Source organism: Musca vetustissima, unplaced genomic scaffold (genome assembly GCF_032173495.1).
Source record: "Musca vetustissima isolate MV318-11 ecotype Yass unplaced genomic scaffold, APGP_CSIRO_Mvet_v1 utg12113, whole genome shotgun sequence".
Taxonomy (NCBI): Eukaryota; Metazoa; Arthropoda; class Insecta; order Diptera; family Muscidae; genus Musca; species Musca vetustissima.
Window position 1 is genome coordinate 6,968 of NW_026879200.1, and position 14,321 is coordinate 21,288.

The following is a 14,321-nucleotide window of genomic DNA, read 5'->3' on the forward strand; positions in this document are numbered from 1 at the left end:
GAATGCACGTCTTCAGTTGTTGTTGTTTTTCTTTAATTTGGTTTTAAATATTTGTTTTTGATTCAGTAGTCTTTATATTCCAACAAAAATATATATTAGTGTTTTGTGTGTATTTGTTTAATTTTGTATATAATGTATTGTATATTGTGTAAATATGTATTTATGTGTGTTTTCATTTCGCTCATAGCCATTTGGTGAATTTTGCCGGGGGTCGTCATCGTTAATTTGTTTTTAAAAGTTACTTCCTTTAAAACTTTTTTTTATTGGGCGCCATTTTAATATGCTTCCTTTTGTCCCTTGGAGCTATCAATATTTTGGGCATCTACACTACGTTTACCCAAGCGGGGTCCAAACCAAACACCAGTTGTGGCACTAGGACCAGCTCTCTTATCCAAAGATTGTTGCATAGCCAAAAATCGTGCCCATTTGCGTACTTCGGGATCCATGCGACCAACACGTGGAGCATTGAAAAGGCTGGCACGTTTTAGATCAGATTTGGGAAATTCTGTGGGTTAAAAATAAAAATAAATATTAGGAAATATTTAAAAAAAAAACGTCGGGAAAAATAAAAAAAATTTAGCCTCTTCCATACAGGAAGACCTGTATGCCTTCATTGGACAATAGAAGACATGTAGATCATCTGTATGCAAAATAAGTCCTGTAGGTCTTCTATAGACAACAGAAGACCTGTAGGTCTAAAATTGACAATAGAAGACCTGTAGGTCTTCTATAGACAATAGATGAACTGTAGGTCTTCTATAGACAATAGAAGACATGTAGGTCTCCTTCTATAGCCAAAAGAAGACCTGGGCCTTCTATAGACAATAGAAGATAATAGAAGACCTCTGGTCTTCAATTGACAAAAGAAGACCCGTAGGTCTTCTATAGATAATAGAAGACCTGTAGGTCCTCTACAGACAAAAGGAAATCTGTAGATCTTCCTATTCTGTAACTTTTAACAACATTCGATATTGTTTAATTTTCTTTTGTTATTGTAAAAACAACAAAACAAACAAATTAAATTGTTGTAAAAAAAAGGATGTCGAATATTGTTAAAAAGTTACATAATAGGCCTACTGTAGTCCTTCTATAGTCCATAGAATCCTTCCAATTCTTCTATGGACAAGTGCATAACTTTAAGTCAATACCTTCTTCCGGCATTAAATCACCCACTTTATACTCTATCATTTATAGAAAAATCAATATTCCCCCGTTCACTCACCTTCATAGTCTTCGAATGAACCCGCATAGAGAGCATCAAATGCTGCCGCTGCAGCAGTTTCCGCTTCCGAATTATGAACATTACCCATCGTTAGGCTGGGATCACTGCGTCCAACACGTGGAAAAGCATATAGGCCTGATGTGCCACCAGCTCGTCGATTTTTTGTTTGTTCCAATTCTATTTTGGGGGGGGAAGTAAATGGAAAAGAAAAACAGAAACATATTAAAAAAAAAACACAAGCAAATATAAAGATGTACATATGTATGAATGTATATTTGTGTAGAATGTGTTGTAAGATAAATAAAAAACAAAAATCTAAAATCAAATATTCAAATTCAATTCGCAATGTTCAAGTATAAGGCATTACGATGGAATGGGAAGTGAATTGTCATGTTAACTTCCTATATTTTTCATTGCCAGAAAAACAAAACCAAGCAAAACAATGATGGGAGTTCTTAATCGAATTCGTGTAATTCTTGGAATTTTGTTTGCAAGACCAAATGGGCAATTTGCTGTATAGAAAATCAAACTCCAATGGAAATTTTCCAAAGAAAACATTATTTAGCCAGGCTGAGTAGAAAATTTTCGTAAGAAATTTATATTCAGCCAAGCTGAATAGTAAATTTTCCAGTTAAAATTATATTCCGCACAACTGAATAGGGATTTTTTGGAATGAAAATCATATTCAGCCAGGCTAAGTATGAAAAATTCTCATGTAAATCATATTCAGCCTGGCTGAATAGTAAATATTCTACGGAAAAGTATATTCCACCCGTCTGAATAGTAAATTTTTGAATGAAAATCATATCCAGCCAGGCTGAATAGTAAATTTTCCTGGGAAAATTAAATTCCGCCCGGCTGAATATTAAAATTTCTTATGAAAATCATATTTAGCCTGGCTGAATAGGGAATTTTATATGAAAAATTGTATTTCGCCCCGCTGAATAGGGAACTTTTGAATGAAAATTATTTTCAGCATAGCTGAATTCGACTAGGCTAAGCAGGAAAAATTATCATTGAAAATCATATTTCTCCCGGCTGAATAGCAACTTCTCTATAAAAAAGCATATTCAGCCAAGCTGTATAAAAAATTTCTTATGAAAAGTATATTCAGCCATGCTAAATAGGAAATTATCTACAGGAAGTAATATTCAGTCTGCCTGAAAAGGAAATTTTCTTATGAATATGATATTCAGCTAGGCTGAATCACGTATTTATGGAAAAAATATTAAGCCAAACTTAATAAAAAATTTTCTCATGAATATCATATTCAGTAAGGTTGAAGAATGAATTTTCTATATATATTCCAGGTTGAGGAAAAAATCTGTAAAGAAAATCGTATTCAGCCAGGTTGAAGATTATATTTGTAGTTAAAAAATATTCATATGACCTGTGTATATGCCATTAATTCTTTTCTCCTCTTTTTCTTGACATATCCTTTGTTTGCTAGACAAAATTATTCTTTGGTTTTAACTTCTAATGGCAACCAATAATAGGTGTTGATCTCTACACTTTATCAAAAAAGCATCAACAACAAATCCGTATTATGTCCAAATAAAATCATGTCCTCTGTCCATATTTACATCATTGTAATCCATCCATCTGCCACCAAAAGCAAATTCACATGATGACCTGCCATAAATTTTGTCACCACCACAGTCTTCACCACAACATGTTGCTTTGACTTGTTGTTGATGGACTGACTATTAAACCATGACAATCAATAACTCCTCAGGGGCGATAAATGTTGAAACAAACACAGCGATTTGTCTATATTTTGTTGGAATTGATATTAAGCTGTCCCTGTAGCATCTTGAGCATGAACATATTTGTGAGGTTATGTAAATTAATTTTGGAATGGAATGGGAAATGCTAATAAATATGAAGACTTTTGTGGTAAGTCAAAGTGGCCAGAATGTCAATGAGTACATATGTATTTATGTGTACGAATTTAGAAGTGTTTTAAATATCCTCCACCAGAGGGACAAATTAAAATTTTAATTTTCTTTTTGAAAAAATTCAATATATTTACTGAAGGTCACATTAAGGGATTTTATTCTTGAACAGAAAACAATTCTACGAATGTCGATTTAGACAGGGCGCCATCGATGTCGATGATGACTCTGAAAATTAATCAAGTGAGACCAACATTGCGGAGGAATTTTCGAATAGGATATTAATCGAATGATTAAGTTCATATGTTCATAAGATCTAACCTTAAGTTTGTGAGGGTTTGGACGCCTCGATGTGAATAACAAAATTGTTACTACGTGGCTGAATGAAATGTTCAATCATTATTAATATTGGATCACTTGAAATTGTTTGAATCGTTTGAAATTGGAATCGTTTGAATTTAAAATTGGCATAAGTAAATCGAATTTCGACTAATCGATTAATCGACTTGTTGTATTGAAAAGTCGAAGTCGACTTTTGACCTTTGAGAAGATCGCAAAGTCGACTTTTGCTTTTCTTCATAATTTGAATGAAATATCTTTAGGACCTCGGCAACAATAAATGTCCTTAAGGGGACCGCCCCGATTCTCGGGGTTAAAAAGGTTTTTGACTTAATTCGAATCTGCACTACTTCAAGAATGTCCCTACAAAATTTCAAGTGAACATCTCAATAACTCTTGAAGATATAGCAGATTTATTTTGTCAGCATCAAGTGACGGCTGAAGAATTTCTCAAACTTTAAACGCGTTTTTCTCTAAACGAATGGCGGGCACGATAACTCAAAAACTAATAACCCAATTCATTCCAAATTTTTACACGTTTCTCTGTGAGTGTATAGCTATCGTATAAACTAGGATCCCTTAAAGACAATAGATATAGACATTAGAGAGTATATAGGTCCTCAAGACGCAAGAGATTGCCCCATTGACTTGAAGAGAGATGGTCCGTCAGAAACAGTGACGTAAATGACCTACATATCCGACGTATAATACATGCGTCAGAAACGCCGGAAACCTACTCAAAACCATTAGGTTTTTGACAAAATAGCTGCTTCCTTTAATGAATTATGAAATTACGTATGCTTTACTCAAATCCATATCAAATTTCAAAATTTTCTTCTCTAAAAAGTTTGGAATTGTTTATCAGTTCCAATAAGGAATAGTCAGATATATATAAAAATGATATATATTCTACAAAATACCTATATATGGTAATGATATTCAAATAAATGACGTTTACTACATTTATTACATTTTATACAGGTATATGACGTTTTCGACGTTTACACCTTTTTGACAGTCGATAACCTAAAAATTCGTCGCAAGGACCATCCCTGGTCTTGAACCTTCAATACGTCGTGTATTGACATGAAAACAGTTGTGCCGCGACACAAATTTCCGAAATAGTTGGAATAAAAAAATGGGAAAGAAAGATTACTTTCTTCTGTATTACTAACGGAGAAACTTTGCAAAGAGAGGACAACATTTCTGAGGGAATTTCCAATTGGACATTCATCGATAGAATAATTTTTGGTCTGTTTCAGTGCCTTTGTAATAGTAAATCTATTAAAAGGGAATAAAGTCAAAATCTCTCTCAGAGTAAAAAATAACACTAAAAGTTTTGGAATGAAAATCTAGTAAAAATGTCAAAATTAGGTGGCAATACTTCAAAATCAACACAACATCCAATCAGAAGTTGGCTTTCCTAGTTACCATTTTTACTCGGCCAAATTTCTCGAGTAAAATGTTTACAAAGAGAATGCCATTTTGCTTTGTGTTCTCTTAAATTTGGTTTAAAGTTTTTCTAGTTTTGTGAGTTCAGGAACTGGTTTCGGGTCAAAAGTTGCAAAACTTGTAACATTTCCAGATTCTTGCAGTTTCTGGAACGGAACTTTTATGTTCTTTATATTTAACCTTATGTTAATGAAGAAGTTCGAAAATAATTACCCTTATCTGACTGTTTAGGCGCCATAGATGTCAATGTAAATCTAACTTGAAAGCCAATCAAGAGACACCAACAATTTTGAGGAACTTTCGAAGTGGATATTAAGCGAAAAAATCATTTTATGTTTTTGCACGTCCTAGTACTACAGGGACGTATATTTTTCTCCTCCTATTAAATAAAAAATAGGGGAAAACCGTACGATATTCTCATTGGCCACAATGTCATATTGTATTGGCCATAACTTCTAAAAGGATACGTGGGCGTTCACCATACCATTAGATAGGTAGCAAATTTCTCTTAAATGCAAAGGATGTTTCAGGTCCTAGTATTATTAAATTAAAAAATCTGAATATCTCCTCCACAAATATAACAAATAAATTCTATGGAATATTGAGTCAGAATACTTTCGATTCGCTATAAACAAGCTCATAATATCTCCTTCTTCTTAACATGAAAATAGCAACCTTTCCTTCACCCTCAAATCTATCATCATTGTCAGCATCGCCACCTAATATTTTTTCAATGATCCCTGGTACTAATAAAGAAACCCAATAATTGACTAAAATGACACGTAATGTATATTTAAGAAGATTAGAATAAATGTTTCTAAGCTCGTTGGCATATTTCGTCATAGAGGTGCAGCAACAGCGGCATCGTCATCAACATTGTTCTTGTTATTGTCCATCTTGTTCGCAGGAACTACAGCAAAGAGTAATTGATACATTCACTGCTTCAAGGCATTAACTATTTTGTTTTGCTTGACAGACAAACAGCCACACACACAGGACAAGTGAACAAACACATTAGTGCAAAGATAGATCCTTGCACATTGTGCATCTAACGGTAAATATGGCCTCGCATATTTACCTGAACTAATTAAAGTGCAGCCGTGAACAATGAATGACAGCAATGGAATTAAACTGGACAAAATGAAATTGTATCTAAAGGAGGAGGAGAGAAAAAAGTGTTAAACTGTGTGGAATTAGGCGATGATGTTGTGGTGTGCCAGTTGACAGGGATACATGAACAATGGTGATATTCATGGAAAATAATGAAATGTGAAATTTGTTTCTTAGTAGGCGAAATGAATTTTGTATTAATCGTAAAAGGACGAAATATTAATCGACTATATGGAGGACAGTCACCAATCTGAAATTCAAATACACACTTTCATTCACTCGCAACAACAGCAGTTAAAGTTATTTTTCTTTTTAGATTAATTGACGATTTTTGCAGCGAATTCGAATGGAATGCGACTTGAATCAACCATGAGTCTCCTTGGAAAGATAACGAGACATGGCACGACCATGTTATAGCCACTATGTTAAGTCTACCGAAGTAGTTTGCGGGACGTTTTGAAAGCAGTGTAGAAAGAAGAATGGATAAGTACAAATAGAACATGATTCCCAATACCCCCATGAATAAAGCAGTCGAAGGTATCATTGTCTTCTCTGCGATATTATATCATCAATGCCTCAACATCGGGTATTTCCCGAAAGCCTGTCACCAATCCCTAAACCTTGATCTGATGTTAATCAAGGTGTAATCCACAGATGTATTTCTCTGCTATCGTATCGTTCGGTATTTTATTCGAACACTTGACATCCCTGGACCACTAGACGAAGAATTGCTACTAACATATGCTGATAATTGCTGATTGCCTTGCAATCATTGTGGTAAAAAGAGTGAGAAGTTAATGAAAAATGTATACTTCAACAAATTTCTTCAAATTTCTAGTTGGTTTTGAATTTGGTTTTCTATTTAATTCGAATATACACTAATTCAGGAATGTCCCTTGAAAATTTAAAAACAATTAAAATTAAAAAAAAAATGAACTTGGGGTTTCAATTTAAATCGAACCTACACTAATTCAGAAATGCCCCTTCAAAATGTCACGTGAATATCTCAACAACTCTTGAAGAAACAATCCATTTAATGGTAAATCGGTAAGTTTTAATATGATTGGTCGAACATTGGACGGAATAAGAGATGGACCAAAAACTTTATTTTTGTCTGTTTTTCTGGTCGCTCTAGAGGCCACAATAATGAACCCATAACACCCATGAAATTTAACATCAGGAAGAGATGGGATTGGCCAAAGAATAAGCATGACAGTTGTGATGAAGATCGGTCAATCTTTAGCGGGTCAAATGGACCCAGACTTTTGTGTGAAAAATTACAAAATTTGTATTCTGGGTCGTTTATATTTACTCCTGAAGGACATAGACCCATAAAGTTGATAGTATTATATATCCAAGAGGAGTGGTTGATCTTTAAATTGATACCAATTATATTGTTGGATGTACTCGAATGTTGGAGTTTTACGCATCATCATTAAATTTATCCTCATGTTGGTTGCGTTAATCTTTTTATACCCTTCACCACACTGTGGTACAGGGTATTATGTCTTTGTGCATATGTTTGTAACAGGCAAAAGGAAACGAGACATGGTTACTTTTGAGAATATGCATAGAATCACTTTCTAAGTCGATTTATGCATGTCCGTCCGCCTGTTTGTCGATGTTATATTGTAAACAAAGTACAGGTCGCATTTATGATCCGAATTGGATGAAATTTGGCATAGGTCTCTTATTCGGCCCAAGGACGAACCCTATTGAAATTGGGAAAAATCGGTTCAGATTTAGATATAGCTCCCATATATATATATATATATATATATATATGGGAGCTATATACAGTGGCTCCATCGAATAATCGGACAAGTGGTTGTCAGATATAATAACGCTTTACATTTCAAAAAAATTGTCTAAATGTGTAGTTTTTTCGCTTTTATTTACACATTACTTACTTATATTTCTGAACAATACAAAAAACAACAACTTTCCTAGTGATAACAGTAAATTTCGTCAGAAAAACAAAATTAACTCAATTTATTGTGTTCAACGCAAAATCGGACAAAGCAAAGTATCAATGTTTAAAGTCCCGTTATTATGCAAATATTAACTTCAAATCGGTATTTTGTTTGTCATATTCATTCGTAAATTGCATTTAGACCAAGAAAGTGGTAATACTAAATAAAAATAAATGTAAATGGCTCCAAAAGGGAAATAATCCAGTGTGGAAATCAGGCAATTAATATATAAATTGAGTTATGAAGATAAAACAGTAAGAGAAATTGCCGAATTGGTAGGAATGAGTAAATCTACTGTCCACGACATTATAAAGAGGTTCCGTGATGAGTTCCGATTGACCAATAAAAGCAGAGAAGGTCAAGGGAAGATATTAAATGAGCGAGAAGAGCGTTCGATATTAAAAGAAATAAAACAATATTCATTTTAAACCGCAAAAGAACTTAAAATAATTTAAAAACTCGCACTGGAAAAGATGTGTGCCTAAATACTATTCGCAATACATTGCATAAATATAATTATTATGGGAGAGTTGCAAGAAAAAAGCCATTTATTAGCCTTAAAAATAAAAACTGTAGTATAAAATATGCCAAGGAGTTTTTACTAAAACCAGACGATTATTGGAAGCAGGTAATTTGATGATAGATCATCTTAAAATAAATTTCTATTGATAGTTTTCATTATATTAAGGTTCTGTTTACTGACGAAAGCAAATTTAATTTGCACGGATCAGATGGGAAGATGTATGTGTGGCGTAAGCCAAATGCTGACTATAATAATGAGAATACAAAAGCCACTGTTAAGCACGGAGGAGGTTCCGTTATGGTTTGGGGCTGCATGTCGAGTGCGGGAGTAGGTAATTTGCATTTTATTGATGGTAAAATGGACAAATTTGTCTACCTCAACATTTTAAAACAAAATGTAAAGCAAAGTGCAGACAAATTGGGTATCGCGAACAACTTTGCCTTTTATCAAGACAACGATACCAAGCACACATCAGGTGTAGCAAAGCTTTGGTTGATCCATAACTGCCCCAAACATATACAAACACCTGCACAGAGCCCAGACCTTAACGTAATTGAGCATCTTTGGGAAGAATTAGCTAGGAGAGTGTATGAAAAAAAATTTAACTCCTTAGTACAGCTTAAGGAGGCTTTACTGGAATCGTGGAACTCCATAGAGCCGGAGGTATGTCAGAATTTGGTCAAATCAATACCGAAGCGTTTACAGGCCGTTCTGGACAACAAAGAATATGCAACTAAATATTAGTTTCTCGATTTTTTGCATTTTTTACCATTGATACTTTGCTTTGTCCGATTTTGCGTTGAACACAATAAATTGAATTAATTTTGTTTTTCTGGCGAAATTTACTGTTATCACTAGGAAAGTTGTTGTTTTTTGTATTGTTCAGAAATATAAGTAAGTAATGTGTAAATAAAAGCGAAAAAACTACACATTTAGACAATTTTTTTGAAATGTAAAGCGTTATTATATCTGACAACCACTTGTCCGATTATTCGATGGAGCCACTGTATATATATATATTTGTCCGATTTAATGTAAACGGTCCCTATATATCTTTCGATTTGCACGAAATTTGGTACAGCGTAATGAATAAAGTCTAGAATGATGTGTGTTAAGTTTCGTGGAAATCGGTTCAGATTTAGATATAGCTCCCATATATATTTTCGTCCGATTTAATGTAAATGGTGTACCAAAGTCCCTATATATTTTTCGATTTGCACGAAATTTTGCATGTGGTAGTGAATTAGGTCTAGAATGATGTGTGTTAAGTTTCGCGAAAATCGGTTCAGATTTGGATATAGCTCCCATATATATTTTCGTCCGATTTAAGGTAAATGGTGCACCAAAGTCCCTATATATCTTTCAATTTGCACGAAATTTGGCATAGTGTACTTAATAAAATCCAGAATGATGTGTGTTAAGTTTCGTGGAAATCGGTTCAGATTTAGATATAGCTCCCATATATATTTTCGTTCGATTTAATGTAAATGGTATACCAAAGTCCCTATATATCTTTCGATTTGCACGAAAATTTGCATGTGGTAATGAATTAGGTCTAGAATGATGTGTTTTAAGATTTCTGAAAATCGGTGCAGATTTATATATAGCTCCCATATATATTTTCGTCCTATTTAATGTAAATGGTGCACCAAAGTCCACATATATATTTCTATATGCAAGAAATTTGGCATAGCGTACTGGATAAAGTCTAGAATGATCTAGAATGATCTCTTTGAAATTGGTTCAGATTTAGATATAGCTTGTACATATATATTTTCGTCAGATTTTACACAAAATTTTGCACAACGTTCTGAAGTTAGTATAACCTAGAAGATAAATATAAATTCTACACTAAACTCCCCAAGTGGGCCCGATTGGCACAAAATTTTGCACAACGTACTGAAGATACTATATCATAATGTCTGGCAAGTTTTGTTGACATCGGTTTAGATTTAGATATAGCTCTTAGATATAGTTTCATTCGATTTTAAGTAAAAGGTGCACGAAAGACCCAAAGTTACGCCGTTTGGTACAAAATTTTGCACAACGTACTCAAATTTATATTGCCTAACGTTTGCAATATTTTGTAGGAATCTTTTCCGATTTAGATATAGCTCCCGTATATAGTTTCGTCCGATTTTAGTTAAATGGTACACCAAAGACCCAACGTTAGGCCGATTAACATAACATTTTGCAACAACATACTGAAGTTAATATAACATAGCATGTGGAAAGTTTGGTTGAAATCGGTTCAAATTTGGATAGAGCTAACATATATATTTTCTCCCGATTTTAAGTAAATGATGCACCAAGAACTCCAAATATGCACAAAACATACTGAAATTTGTATAACCTAACCTGTAACAAGTTTCGATGAAATAGGTTTATACATATATATATATATATATATATATATTCGATTCGATTTTAAGTAAATGGCGCACCAAACTTCTCATGTTTATCAGATATTTATCCAAATAATCAACGGGTGTCCGATTGATATTTGCTTTAAATTGATTTACAATGTTAGGATTCATTTGTGAATATACCCAAAGTGGTGAAGGGTATCTTACAGTCGGCGCTGCCCGACTTTACTACTTTCCTTACTGGTTATAAATGGGTCTTGGCAAAATTACCTCGGATTATTTCGGACACATATAGTTATACCCTACACAACTATGTTGTCAGGGTATTATAGCTTTGTGCAGCCCAAGAGTTTGTAATCCCGCGAAATATTGGTCCTAGACCCACCTTTAAGTATATCGATCGTCATATCTCGTCTAGCTGAGTCGATCTAGACATGTGTGTCCGTCCGTCCGTCCGTCTGTCCTTTATAATTTGTAAACACGATACAGGCCACAGTTATGGACCAATCTTCACGAAATTTTGCATGTAGGATGGGCTCTGGCCAATGAAGACCCCTACCTACTTTTGGAAAAGATCGGTTCATATTAAGGGGATGAAATGGACCAAACACTTTATTTTTGTCTGATTTTCTGGTCGCTCCAGAGGCCGCAATTATGGCCCAAACATTGCGAATTTTTACATGGAGAAGCGGATCGGGCCAAAAATAAAGATCAGTCAAAATTTAGTGGGTCAAATGGACCCTAATTTGTGTGTAAAAAAGACAAAAATTGTATTCTATAGAGTATATATTTAACCCTGAAGGAAATAGACCGGAGAGGTTGATGGTATTTCCAAAAGGAGTGGTTGACCTTTAAATTGATACCAATTATATTGTCGTATGTACTTGGATGTAGGAGTTACACTTAAATTTTTTCAGGTGCTTACGTATTCAGATATTATTTAGTAAACCATTACTGCACTAGAGGGAAATATAGCGCTGATCGCTTTGAAATTTTCCATGAGGATCCAGGTATCATCAAGGATAACGCCTATAATTTTCAGTGATAATCAATAATAATTTTGGGATGAAGTGGACCGAAAACTTAATTTGTTGTGTTTTTTCGAGTCGATCTATAGGCCAGAAGCCGAACATAACAACACAATCCACGGTGAAGGGAATCTGGATCTGGAATCTGAATATTAGTAATATTTGTTGATCTCCAGTGGGTCAAGAGGGTGCAAATATCGCGAAATATTGCCCAAGCTCAGAATATAGAACCATACAAAGTTACTTTTTCGTGGAAGTTGTGTAGGGTATCATATGGTCGTCCGACTATACTGCTCCGCTCACTGGTTTACGCCTGGCTTTGTGCCCAAACAACTTATTTTCTCGTAATCAGTTTTGTATTATGCCTGTGGATATGTTGTTGTGGATTTTTTTTTCATATCTTTGGTGTATTTGGAACAGGACCACATTTTCTCATATTAACTATTAATAGATCTGTCGTTTGGGACTTTATTCTGAGTCTGTTTCGTATGATGGTTTGGAAATATTGAGTTTATTTTATCATGTGTAATTGCATTATAAACTGCTATTCTCGAACTATACATTTTTTTAATAATTGGAAAAAATCAGGTCGTTCTGATGATTTTGAAGGACAAATCATAGAATGATTTTAGAAACGCCGTAATTTGTGGGAATAGCGATATTATATATTCTTAATAATAAATTAGATGGTAAAAATCAACTTTAAAGCTAATTAAAAGTTTATTTTAATCCAAATATGTAATGTTTTTAAATATTTTATGACGTGTGCTATTTAAAATATCCGCAAATATAGCGAGAAATATTGAATGCCATTCATTCCCATAAAAAATACTTATTTTTTTGCAATTCAAACATTACAAATTAACAACAACATGTTATTAAACAAATAAATGTCAACAGAATATAAATATATGAATAAAATGAAGAAAAGAAATGTCTGTGAAAATGTGCATAATAACTGTGCTATTTAACGTGTCGCCACTGTATATACACCTTGTGGCGCACAATTGTATACTTTTTTGCTGAAGCCTTTACTTTTTTTGTGGTTAAAAATTATCCTCAAGTTGAATATTTTACTAGGTTTTAATTTATATTCTTACTTAGTCAATATTTCAAACTTATTTTCAAATCTTTTCTGAAAATTCGATACTGTTTGTAAAATGCTACTTTAGAACACATATTCATTTTAAATATATATAAATTTTACTGTAGCGCCCGATTGGGATAACGTTATCCTCAAGCAAACTTGACTTTTTATTTCACTTTTTGTGTCAAGATTTCAACATTATTTTGAGTTTAAAGTTCAGTCGTTTTCCAAAATGTTAATCAATTTGAAATGGTTTATGGTTTTCTAAATGTGGAGGGTATAAAACTCAAACTGATCGGACTTTATAGTTTCATCAAAAGGGGGATTATAAAAATCGACCTGAATACCGTGTTCATATTCATGAAATTTTGACTATTAATTCTCATTGAACAATGCCATATAAGAACTACAAGTCTGTATCTCCCAATTAGGGGAAAGATTTTTTAACATTGATGTTTTATTGGATTTTTCGTCTGTTTTCGGAAAATTTAAATCCTTTTTATAAATTCTTTATTATACAATATTTCAAAATTATTTTGAATTTCATGTTCATTACATTTTATTATTTTCTTTTTTTTTAATAATTCGTAATTAAAATTTTAAATTAAGTTTAAATTTCAACACATTTTTTTTTAAATTTTTTCACTTACCAGCTTTTGAATAGCCAACAATTGCCATTAACAAAACGAAACAGAAAATAAGATCGACACAGCTCAATGATTTCATCATTTTGGGAATTATTTTAGCTTTTTTCCGAACACTACTTATTAACTAACACTTCTAAAAGGATAACGGGGTTTTAGTTTTGTTTCACTAATAACTTTGAAACACTTAAAAAAAAGAAGATAATCCTTGCGTTCAATTGTTGTTGTTAGAAAAATTACTTAAATCGGGTCTTTGAATATCGCACACAAAGAAACAAAAATATAGAAAATAATCTTAGCAACAAAGGATCAATGAATGTTATTCTTTTATTTCGATAATTTGCTGGCGATGAATTTGTCCAGGAGCAATTGTTGTTGTTAATTTTTGTTGGAGGTTTTCGTTTTGTGTTTTTTTTCTTGGTTTTCGTTTGAGGTTGCTTGTGTTGTGTCGTTTGTAACGTTCGAACAAATTATGCTTGAGTATTGTTTCAAAAATGTCCTTTTATACGGAAAAAATAAGCAAAAGACAAAAGGTATGGCCCTAAGCGGCAGCAGCACCACCTCCACCATTATCATCATCAGCAGCAGCAACAGCCAGCATCATTAACATCATCTATCCAACCACGCACGGCATCATTCTCATACTCCATATCTATCAACATGTTATCAAAGAGGGACAGTT

At 33.4% G+C, this 14,321-nt stretch overlaps 1 protein-coding gene across 1 annotated transcript; it reads right to left on the reverse strand.

The window, feature by feature from the left end:
• Positions 1–275: 275 nt before the first annotated feature.
• Positions 276–5,146, reverse strand: LOC133323987 (cardio acceleratory peptide 2b-like). The gene is made up of 3 exons (XM_061532887.1): positions 5,122–5,146; positions 1,223–1,399; positions 276–505 (listed from the first exon to the last, which is right to left on the reverse strand). The coding sequence occupies exons 1-3, from the start codon at positions 5,144–5,146 to the stop codon at positions 276–278; spliced, it is 432 nt and encodes a 143-aa protein (XP_061388871.1).
• Between the last annotated feature and the right edge of the window lie 9,175 nt (positions 5,147–14,321).